The following is a 12039-nucleotide window of genomic DNA, read 5'->3' on the forward strand; positions in this document are numbered from 1 at the left end:
AGGCATAAGCCACCATGCCCAACCTATGTTTCTGCTTTTTACTAAAAAATAAAAATAAAAGTATATAGCTCATGCCTGTAATCCCAGCACTTTGGGAGGCCAAGGCAGACAGATCCCTTGAGCCTAGGAGTTCGAGACCAGGCTGGGCAACATGGTGAAAACCTGTCTCTACTAAAAAAATACAAAAATTAGCCAGGCATGGTGATAAGCACCCGTAATCCCAACTACTCAGGAGGCTGAGGAGCCGTGAGAATTGCTTGAGCCCAGGAGGCGGAAGATGCAGTGAGCTGAGATCACACCACTGCACTCCAGCCTGTGTGACAGAGTGAGACCCTGTCTCAAGCATATATATATATATATATTTTTAAATCATATATGTATTTTAAAATCATATATATGATTCAGTGATTTTTTTTCTTCCTTTGCACACAAAACTATAATAATTGAGCTATTCCTGACTGGTACAAAATGTCAACGTTTTAGTTACAAAATAATGCTGCTTTTGACTGTTTGAAAAGCATTTTTTTGGGGTTTTTTTTTTTTTTTTTTTTTTGACAGAGTTTTGCTCTTGCCCAGGCTGGAGTGCAATCTTGTGATCTCGGCTCACTGCAAACCTCTGCCTCCTGGTTTCAAGAGATTCTCCTGCCTCAGCCTCCCAAGTAGCTGAGATTACAGGCACCCACCACCACGCCCAGCTAATTTTTGTATTTTTAGTAGAGATGGGCTTCACCATGTTGGCCAGGCTGGTCTCGAACCCCTGACCTCGTGATCCACCCACCTCGGCCTCCCAAAGTGCCGGGATTACAGGCATGAGCTACCATGCTTGGCCTGAAAAGCAGATTTTAAAAAATCATCTATGATCTCATTGGCAGCATTGCATCATTCATACTTTCTAAACTTAATTCTGTTCTAGATGTTCTACGGCATATGGCAAGATCACACAATATCCCAGTATTGTTCATAAAGCAATAACTGATTTTAGCTTTTTATTATGGAAATGTTAAAAATACGCAAAGTAGGCTGGGCATGGTGGCTCATGTATGTAATCCCAGCACTTTGGGAGGCCGAGTTGGGTGGATTGCTTGAGGCCAGGAGTTCGACACCAGCCTGGGCAACATGGCAAAATCCCATCTCTACAAAAAATACAAAAATTAGCTGGGTGTGGTGACGCATACCTATAGTCTCAGATACCCAGGAGGCTGAGTCAGGAGGATTAGGATCACTTGAGATCAGTAGGTTGAGGCTACAGTGAGCCATAATTGTGCCACAGCACTCTAGTTGGGGGGATAGAATGAGACCCTGTCTCAAACACACACACACACACACACACACATGCACACACACACACACACACACACACACACAAAGTAGAAAAAGCTTAGGAATCAGAAATCATGTTAAAAATCCTTCAGGCTGGATGCAGTGGCTCATGCCTGTAATCCCTGCACTTTGGGAGGCCAAGGAGGGAGAATCACTTGAGTCCAGGATTTCAAGACCAGCCTGGACAACAGAGCAAGACCTCATCTCTACTAAAAAATTTTTTTAAATTAGCCAGGCCTGGTGGTGAGTGCCTGTGGTCCCAGCTACTCTGGAGGCTGAAGTGGGAGGAACACTTGAGCCCAGGAGTTGGAAGCTGCAGTGAGCTAGGATCACGCCACTGCAGTCTAGCCTGAGTGACAGAGAATAGTTCAATTCTGTATTAAGGGCAGGGGTATATGGGTAGGTAACCTCCCTTGGAGGTAATCCCAAAAGCCTAAAAGCGAGACTTTTGGTGAGCAGACCTGGGTCTGCTCCTGACCCCTGTGGCTAGCTGCCATGTAGACACAGCATCTGAGGTATAACAACACTGGACTGGAAATGAAGATCTCCGGGTCAAAGCATCGAGAAAGTTATTGAGCGCCAACTACAGGAAGGCATATATGATGGTAGAGATGCAGATGAGTGAATATTTAGGGTTGCCAGACATTCTCACCTGATGGCTTCCATTTTCTCTGGCAAGCAGAAGATGATGTCATCAGCTGAGAGTGAGAAAGGAACTTGTGAAGCTTTAGGTTGAGAAGATGCAAAGTTTGTTTTTTTTTGTTTTGTTTTGTTTGTTTGTTTTGAGATGGAGTCTCGCTCTGTCACCCAGGCTGGAGTGCAGTGGCACAGTCTTGGCTCACTGCAGTCTCCACCTCCCGGGTTCAAGCAATTCTCTGCCTCAGCCTCCCGAGTAGCTGGGATTACAGGTGCCCACCACCCCACCCGGCTAATTTTTGTATCTTTAGTAGAGACGGGGTTTCACCATGTTGGTCAGGCTGGTCTCGAACTCCTGACCTCACGCGCCTCAGCCTTCCAAAGTGCTGGGATTACAGGCGTGAGCCACTGCACCAGCCAGATGCAAAGATCTGAAATGGCTTTAGTAGTTGTTTGTAATAGAAAAACCTGGGAACAACCACCATGTCCCTTAATAGGGAACTGGACAGCCGGGCTATCCCATTTCATGCTGTGACAAGGGATGCTGATCTCCAACCTATTGTTAAATAAGAAAATAAAATCTCCTAGATCTAGACATCCTTTGGGCAATATCTTACAGGTATACAAAGGAGAGGTTAAACCCATCCTAGATAATAAATGCCAGTGTTGAGAAAAGTTCAAAAGCTACCCAATTTGTTTTTATTAGGACATGAAATAAACAGTCAGAAAAGCAATAAAACACACACACACACACACACACACACACACACACAACACAAAAGTGCAGCTTGACAAATTATTGTAAAAGGAACACCCACATCAAGACAGAAAACATAATGTCAGCCAGGTGCGGTCACTCATGCCTGTAATCCCAGCACTTTGGGAGGCTGAGGCAGGCAGATCACTTGAGGTCAGGAGTTTGAAACCAGCCTGGCCAACATGGTGAAACCCTGTCTCTACTAAAAATACAAAAATTAGCCAGATGTGGTGGCAGGTGCCTGTAGTTCCAGCTATTCGGGAGGCTGAAGTGGGAGAATTGCTTCAACCCAGGAGATGGAGTGAAGTAAGCAAATATCACACTACTGAACTCCTGCCTGGGTGACAGTGAGACTCCGTCAGAAGGGAAGGGAAGGGAAGGGAAGGGAAGGGAACGGAGGGGAGGGGAGGGGAGGGGAGGGAAAAGGGAAAAGGGGAAAGGGGAAGAAGGAAGGAAGGGAGGGAGGGAGGGAGGGAGGGAGGAAGGAAGGAAGGAAGGAAGGAAGGAAGGAAGGAAGGAAGGAAGGAAGGAAGGAAGGAAGGAAATATAATGTCCCCTGCCTTTAGAAAATCACAATGCTGGCTGGGCACAGTGGCTCAGGTCTATAATCCCAGCTCTTTAGGAGGCTGCGGTGGGAGGATTGCTTGAAGCCAGGAGTTTGAGACCAGCCTGGGCAACATAGTGAGACCCCCATCTCTACGAAAACAATTAAAATAAAGAATTAGCTGAAACTAGTGGTGTGCACCTTTAGTCCCGGCTAGTCAGGAGGCTGAGGCAAGAGGATGGGAGACTGAGGAGGAGGACTGATTGCTTGAACCCAGGAGATCAGGGCTGCAGTGAGCTATGATCGTGCCACTGCACTCCAGCCTGGGTGACACAGCGAGACCCTGTCTCTAAAAAAGAACAATCACAATGCCTTCCCTTCTCCTTGGCTTTCCTATCAAGTAATTACTTCTTGCTTTTCTTTACAGTTTTAATTCTGCATACCTGAAGAATGCGGTTGAATTTTACTTTTTTTAGTGAAGGGTGGGTTATAGATAATTGAAAACTGGAGTAATTTTTTTTTTTTTTTGAGGCAGAGTTTCGCTCTGCTGCCCAGGCTGGAGTGCAGTGGCATGATCTCAGCTCACTGCAACATCTGCCTCCAGGGTTCATGCAATTCTCCTCCCTCAACCTCCCAAGAAGCTGGGATTACAGGTGCACACAACCACGCCCGACTACTTTTTGTATTTTTAGTAGAGACGGGGTTTCCCCATGTTGGCCAGGCTGTTCTTGAACTCCTGGCCTCAGGTGATCCACCCACCTCAGCCTCCCAAAGTGCTGGGATTACAGGTGTGAGCCACTGCACCCAGCTTGGAGTAATATTCTTTTGTTACATGTAGCTGATGTGTTAATTTTCACTGCTATGCAGTATCATGTAGTGTGACTCACATCCCAATATATTTATCTATTCTGTTGTTCATGGGCATTTAAGTTGCTCCCAGTATTGGTCTATGATAGACAGCACTGCTGTGAACATTTTTGTAAATGTGTTCTTCTGCACATAAACAAGCATTGGTGAGAGAATCTACCTCTGAGTGGAATTTCTAGGTCATTGGATATGTTCATCTTTGGCTTTACAAGATATTGACAAACATTTTCCCAGAGTAGTTTTATCCATTTATATTCCCACCAGCAGCATATGAAAATTCCCTTTCCTGCAATTCAGCATATCCTTGGTGACATTTTATATTCTCCAACTTAAAGATTCTTGCGAATTTGGTGCATGTGTAGTGATATCTCACGGCTTTTTAAAAATTTTTTGAGACGGAGTCTTGCTCTGTCGCTCAGGCTGGAGTGCAGTGGCGCACCCTCAGCTCACTGCAACCTCCGCCTACCTGGGTTCAAGCGATTCTTGATTCTCCTGCCTCACCCCGTCCCCCACCACACACACACTGCCCCAGTAGCTGGGACTACAGCCACCATGCCCAGCTAATTTTTGTATTTTTAGTAGAGATGGGGTTTCGCCAAGTTGTCCAGGCTGGTCTTGAACTCTTGACCTCAGATGATCCTCCCACCTCGCCTCCCAAAGTGCTGGGATTACAGGCCTGAGCCACCGCACCTGGCCATCTCCTGTTTTTAATTGGCAACTCTTTTTATGCATTTTCCGGCCATTTGGATTTCCTCTTCGAGGAAGTAACTTGTCTAGGACTTTTGTCCATTTTTCTATTAGGTTACATGTCTTTAAAAAAAAAATAGAGATGGGGTCTTACTGTAGCAATAGAGATGTTGCCCAGGCTGGTCTTGAACTCCTGGGCTCAAGCAATCCTCCCACCTTGGCCTCCTAAAGTGCTAGGATTACAGGTGTGAGCCATAGTTCATGGCGTCGCAATTAAATCTATTATCCGCCTAGAATTTATTTTTGTCTACCATGTGTATATCTTTTGAGGCAGGGTTTCCCTGTCCCTTAGGCTAGTGTGCAATGGCATGATCATGGCTTACTGCACCCTCGACCTCCTGGGCTCAGGCTCAAGTGATCCTTCCACCTCAGCCACCTGAGTAGCTGGGACGACAGGCGCCTGTCACCACGCATGACTACATTTGTGTTTTTTTATAGAAATGGGGTTTGACCATGTTGCCCAGTCTGGTCTCAAACTTCTGCACTCAAGTGATTCCCCTTGCCCAAAGTGATAGGAACCAACTGCGCTGGGTCCCTCTCCTCCCTTCTTAAGTATCAAGTTGAGAATCCCAAGAAGACCTTCTGTGCTCTGAGTTGTGGGGGCAGGAGCAGATGGGAAGGGCTGGTGGGGGAGGTCACGTGCTGGTGGTGAAGTCCATTGGTGGTGAAATCTCAGCTCTGGCCCTCAGGTCACCACGATGCCAGAATACCTACGGAAGCGCTTCGGTGGCATCAGAATCCCTATCATCCTGGCTGTACTCTACCTATTTATCTACATCTTCACCAAGATCTCGGTAAGGCAGGGACACAGCCTGGCGTCACCCATGCAGCATGGGGAGAAGATAAGGCACAGATCATTGCTCGGGAGTGTCTCCTCACTATCCCCTTTCTCCTCCTCTTTCATAGGCTGCAGGGAGATTAGAGGAAGATGGGATGGGGGGAGGTAAACGTGGACAGAGGAAATTGGGAGAAAATGGTTGGGTGCAGTGGCTCACGCCTGTAATCTCAGCACTTTGGGAGGCTGAGGCGGGTGTATCACTTGAGGTCAGGAGTTTGAGGCCAGTCTGGCCAACATGGCGAAACCCCGTCTCTACCAGAAAATACAAAAATTAGCCAGGCGTGGTGGCGCATGCCTGTAGTCCCAGCTATTTGGGAGGCTGAGGCAGGAGAATTGCTTGAGCCCGGGAGGCAGAGGTTGCAGTGAGCCAAGATCATGCCACTGTACTGCAGCCTGGGTGAAAGAGCGAGACTCTGTGTCAAAAAAAAAGAAAGAAAAAAAAAAGAAGAAATTGGGAGAAAAGGTAGAGGAAAGGAGGGAAGGACTTTGTCTCCTACTCCTGCCAAAACTTCTTTGTCAACATCTCAGGATGGTGTGGGTTGATCAATGGGACTCCAAGAACCCTGCCAACCCTTGGATAGGACTGTTCTCTTCCTCCTGGAATTAGATAGTGATCAGCTGTTTATCAGATGTGCTGATGGCTGATTGCGCTGCCCCACCCTGACCTTTGGATGGGCAGATGTCCTAGGAAGTGGCAAAGAACAGGTGTATTGCAACCTCCAGACATGTGCCCCTCAGCAGAAGCTGTCTTCGCTTCCAACCAGGGAGGAGGGAGGAGCTTGTCCTATGGGAAGGGGTGAGGGGGAGCAGAAGGGATTCCATTCAATCCAAACAACAATAAGTGAATCTACGCCAGCTCCAGACTGCAGGACAGACACACAGGCTCCTTTCTAGAATGTTCACTTGCAGTCTGGTAGGAAGCTGCAGATGTGGGAAGCCTTCTAGGGGAAGTTACATCCCAGGAGGAACTTACAGTTAGAGAAAGGGGATTGGCCCTCCGGACGGATGCACCAGCACAGGCAAAATCTGGGAGGCCCAGGTACACATGACTTGTTGAGAAATGGAGGGTATTTCAGAGTCTGTGGAGGTCTGGGAGTGCGAAGTGAGTATTTAGCCTCGTTTATTTAGCTTTTATCTTCGGGGCAATGGGGGAGTCACTTAAGAGTTTGAGTGGGGAGGAGAAGGATGATGTGATCACGATGATATTTAATGAAGGTTGCAGTGTGGAAGGTGGAGTGTGAGAGGACCAAAAGCAGAAGCAGGAAGACCATTGAGGAGGCTGCTGCATCAGCCCAGGGCCCGCAGGGCTCCAGTTTAAGACCCCTGATCTGGAATGCAATGGATGAAGAAGGGATGATGTATGACTCTTCTGTGTTTGTCAGAATCTAGGCTAGGCCCTGATCCCAGGGAACCTGTGTTGCAAATGACCATTCATTCATTCATTCATTCATTCATTCATTCATTTGTTCATCCATCAACCTCTTTTCTTCACAGGTAGACATGTATGCAGGTGCCATCTTCATCCAGCAGTCTTTGCACCTCGATCTGTACCTGGCCATAGTTGGGCTGCTGGCCATCACTGCTGTATACACGGTTGCTGGTAAGACTGAACGAAGGGTAACACCTGAAAGAGGTGGTGGGCAGGGGTTGTGGGCCACTCTACCTTCTCCTTGCCCATCTTCTGATGTTCCATTGTGCTAAGACCCATTTATTCATTAAACATCACTCCTTTACCCTAGACAAAAAGATTTCTCCTGACCATTATCCAAAGGAAGGGGGTTACCTGATAAGGTAAAGCATTTTAGGTCGGGCGCGGTGGCTCATGCCTGTAATCCCAGCACTTTGGGAAGCCGAGGCAGGTGGATCACTTGAGGTCAGGAATTCCAGACCAGCCTGGCCAACATGGCAAAAACCTATCTCTACTAAAAATACAAAAATTAGGCCAGGCGCGGTGGCTTACACCTGTAATCCCAGCACTTTGGGAGGCCAAGGTGGGTGGATCACAAGGTCAGGATTTCAAGACCAGCCTGACCAACATGGCAAAACACCATCTCTACTAAAAATACAAAAATTAACCAGGCATGATGGTCCGTGCCTGTAATCCCAGCTACTCAGGAGGCTGAGGCAGGAGAATCACTTGAACCCGGGAGGCAAAGGTTGCAGGGAGCCGAGATCACGCCACTGCACTCCAGCCTGGGTGACAGAGCGAGACACCGGCTCACAACAAAATTAAAAAAAAAAAATTAGCCGGGCGTGCTGGCAGACTCCTGTAATCCCAGCTACTCGGGAGGCTGAGGCAGGAGAATCCCTTGAACCCCGGTGGGGTGGAGGTTACAGTGAGCCAAGATAGTGCCATTGCCCTCCAGCATGGGAGACAGAGTGAGACTCTGTCTCAGAATAAAAAAAAGATAAAGCATTTTTTAAATGCACCACAATGGCATACTGTTTTTTCCCATTCATGTATCCCAGAACTGTTTCTTGAGCACCTACTAAATGCTGAGCCATGTGCACTCACAGGCACAATACAAGGCTGGATAATAAACTACTGCAATCCTGAAGCCCGAGGGCAGGTAACCTCATCTCTCCCCCTCATACCTGTATCCTAGAAGAGTGCCTGGCACGCAGTAGGGCCTTGAGAAGTACCTGTTTTTAAATATTCATCATCTCATCTTCCACTCTATTTTCACCCTTCTCTGCCTCCTCTTGGCATAATATAACTCATTCCATATATATGTGTGTGTCTGTTTGTGTCTGTGTGTGCCTGTGTGTGCACAGACACAAACACACTGGTATCTCTATATTATGTACCTTGTATCTATATATTATGTATTTACATATACAGGTATGTGTATATGGATATACATTTCCTACTATGTGCCAGACATCATGCTAGGGAATGAGGCACAGACGTAAATAAGACAAGTATCTCTACTCCAGAGGAACTTATTGAGGATGGGAGACAATGAACAGGGAAATCAATAAATAGTATCAGGCTGGGTGTGGTGGCTCACGTCTGTAATCCCAACACTTTGGGGGGCCGAGGCAGGTGGATCACCTGAAGTCATGAGTTCTAGACCGGCCTAGCCAACATGGTGAAACCCTGTCTCTACTAAAAATACAGAAAAATTAGCTGGGCATGATGGCGCATGCCTGTAGTCCCAGCTACTCGGGAGGCTGAGGCAAGAGAATCACTTGAACCTAGGAGGCGGAGGTTGCAGTGAGCCAAGATCGCACCACTGCACTCCAGCCTGGGCAACAGAGTGGGACTCTGTCTCAAAAATAAATAAATAAATAAATATGTCAGTGTATATTATTATAACCTGATAAGTGCTATAAGGAAAAATTAATTAGGGTGAAGAGATGGAGGACAGGTTTTTTTGTTTTGTTGTTGTTTTTTTTTTACATAGAATATTCAGGTAAGGCCTCTCTAAGGTGATATCTCAACCAATTTTTTTTTCACCTTCGACTTTTATTTTAGATTCAGGAGGTCCATGCAGGTTTGTTAATAGGTATATTGCATGATGCTGAGGTCTGGGGTACAAATGGATCCATTAGCCCAGGTAGTGAGCATAGTACCCAATAGGTAGTTTTTCAACTGGTGTCCCCCTCCCTCTCTCCCTCCTCTAGTAGTCCCCAGTTCCCTTATTCAAGTCCGTGAGTACCCAATGTTTATTCAGTTTCCACTTATATGTGAGAACATGTGGGCCAGGCATGGTGGCTCACTCCTGTAATCCCAGCACTTTGGGAGGCCAAGGTGGGAAGATCACCTGAGGTCAGGAGTTCCAGACCATCCTGACTAACGTAGTGAAACCCCTTCTCTTCTAAAAATACAAAAATTAGCAGAGTGTGGTGGTAGGTGCCTGTAATCCCAGCTATGTGGAAGGCTGAGGCAGGAGAATCTCTTGAACGCAGGAGGCGGAGGTTGCAAGGTTGCAGGGAGTGGAGATCGCACCACTGCACTCCAGCCTGGGCAACAGAGCAAGACCCCATCTCAAAGAAAAAGAAAATAAACAAATAAGTGAGAGCATGCGGTATTTGGTTTTCTGTTCCTGCATTAATTCACTTAGGATAAGGGCCTCCAGCCACATTCATGTGCTACAAAGGTTATGATTTTGTCCTTTTTAATAGCTGTGTAGTATTTCATGGTATATCTGTACCATATTTTCTTTATCCAATCCACTGTTGATGGGCACCTGTGTCAATTCCATATCTTTGCTATTGTGCATAGTATTGTGATGAACATATGAGGGCATGTGTCTTTTTGGTAGGATGACTTATTTTCCTTTGGGTACATACCCAGTAGTGGGATTGCTGGTCAAATGGTAGCTCAATTCTCAGTTCTCTCTCCACAGTGGCTGAACTAACTTACACTCTGTGTTAGTCTATTCTCACACTGCCATAAAGAACTACCCGAGACTGGATAATTTATGAAAAAAAAAGAGGTTTAATTGACTCACAATTCCACAGGCTTAACAGGAAGCATGGCTAGGAGGCCTCAGGAAACTTACAGTCGTGGTGGATGGCAAAGGGGAAGTAAGCACGCCCTATCATGATGGAGCCGGAGAGAAAGAGTGAAGCGGGAGGTGCTACACACTTTTTTCTTTTCTTTTCTTTTTGAGATGGAGACTTACCCTTTTGCGGCTAGAGTGCAATGGTGCAATCTCAGCTCACCGCAACCTCCACCTCCTGGGTTCAAGCAATTCTCCTGCCTCAGCCTCCCAAGTAGCTGGGATTACAGGCACCTGCCACCATGCCCAACTAATTTTGTGTTTTTAGTAGAGACAGGGTTTCTCCATGTTGGTCGGGCTGGTCTCGAACTCCCAACCTCAGGTGATCTGCCCGCTTCGGCCTCCCAAAGTGCTGGGATTACAGGCGTGAGCCACTGTGCCTGGCCTAGTGCTACACACTTTTAAACAACCAACTTTCATGAGAACTCTATCACCAGACAGCATTGGGGATGGTGCTGAACCATTAAAATCACCCCCATGATCCGATCACCTCCCACCAGGACCCTCCCCCAACATGCGGGGATTACAATTCAACATGAGATTTGGGTGGGGACACAGAGCCAAACCATATCACACTCCCACCAACAGTGTATCAGTGTTCCCTTTTCTCCACAAGCTCGCCAACATCGGTTATCTTTTGACTTCTTAATTGTTTTTAAGTTTAAAGCTGTTCTGGCCAGGCACAGTGGCTCACACCTGTAATCCCAGGACTTTGGGAGGCCAAGGCAGGAGGATCACCTGAGGTCAGCGAGACTCATATTAAAAAAAAAAAAAGCTATTCTGACTGGTATGAGGTGATATCTCATTGTGGTAGTGATTTTTTGTTTGTTTGCTTGTTTTTCTTTTTTTGAGACAGGGTCTCCCTCTGTCGCCCAGGCTGGAGTGCAGTGGTGCAATCTAGGCACACTGCAACCTCCATCTCCCAGGTTCAAGTGATTCTCCTGCCTCAGCCTCCTGAGTAGCTGAGACTATAGGTGCCAGTCACTATGCCCGGCTAATGTTTGTATTTTTTGGTAGAGAAAGGGTTTCACTGTGTTGGTCAGGCTGGTCTTGAACTCCTGGCCTCAAGTGATCCGCCCGCATCAGCCTCCCAAAATGCTGGGATTACAGATGTGAACCACTGCACCCGGCCTGTGATTTGCATTTTTCTGATGATCAGTGATGATGAGCATTTTTTCGTATCTCAACCAAGTTTAAATAACACCCACGAGCAATGCAGGGGAGGAGAATTCCAGGCTGAGGGAAGGGCTGCAGTAAAGACTCTGAGATGAGAACCTGCTTGAGCAAATGGTTATGTAGGCTGTGCCCTCTTCCACTCTAAGGGGTGCCATTCACACCAACCAGAGTGAAAATGGCACCCCCTGGCACTGTGCTAAGCAGCAACCCTGGTGGTAAGAGTGGGATTGGAGAAAAGGGCAGGGACCAGAGCTTCGAAGGAAACAAAATGAGCCTAGCATTTGTTCTAAGTGCCATGGAATACTGTTGGATGTTCTAAACCGAAAATTGACAAAATCTAACATGCAAAGTCCCCTGATACAGAAAGACCTTGGCTGAGTTCTCAGAACTAGCAGAAGCAATGTGCCTGGGGCAGGGGAAAAGGGGAGGGCAGGCTGCCAGAGCTGATGAATGTTGGTGTTTCTTGTTTGGAGGTCTGTGTCCCCCATTAGACTGTAGGCTCTATGAGGGCAGGGAACATGCCATTTTGTTGGCCTCTGCATCCCTACCGTGTAGAACTTGGTGGGGAGCTCACCAGCTATTTGGTGAAAGACTGAACAAAATGCTCCCCACAGTACCTGGCATATGAGAGATCCTCATCACTGTT

General features: G+C 47.0%; 1 protein-coding gene across 1 annotated transcript in view; it reads left to right on the forward strand.

The window, feature by feature from the left end:
* The window catches only part of SLC5A11 (solute carrier family 5 member 11), a 65466-nt gene that overhangs the window by 30559 nt on the left and 22868 nt on the right, over positions 1 to 12039 (forward strand). Inside the window, exons 8-9 of the mRNA XM_058440277.1 lie at positions 6817 to 6856; positions 7188 to 7309. Coding sequence (XP_058296260.1) covers positions 6817 to 6856; positions 7188 to 7309 — 162 coding nt within the window. The remainder of the gene's footprint in view (positions 1 to 6816; positions 6857 to 7187; positions 7310 to 12039) is intronic.

This window comes from Hylobates moloch, unplaced genomic scaffold (assembly GCF_009828535.3).
Source record: "Hylobates moloch isolate HMO894 unplaced genomic scaffold, HMol_V3 SCAFFOLD_6, whole genome shotgun sequence".
Lineage (NCBI taxonomy): Eukaryota > Metazoa > Chordata > Mammalia > Primates > Hylobatidae > Hylobates > Hylobates moloch.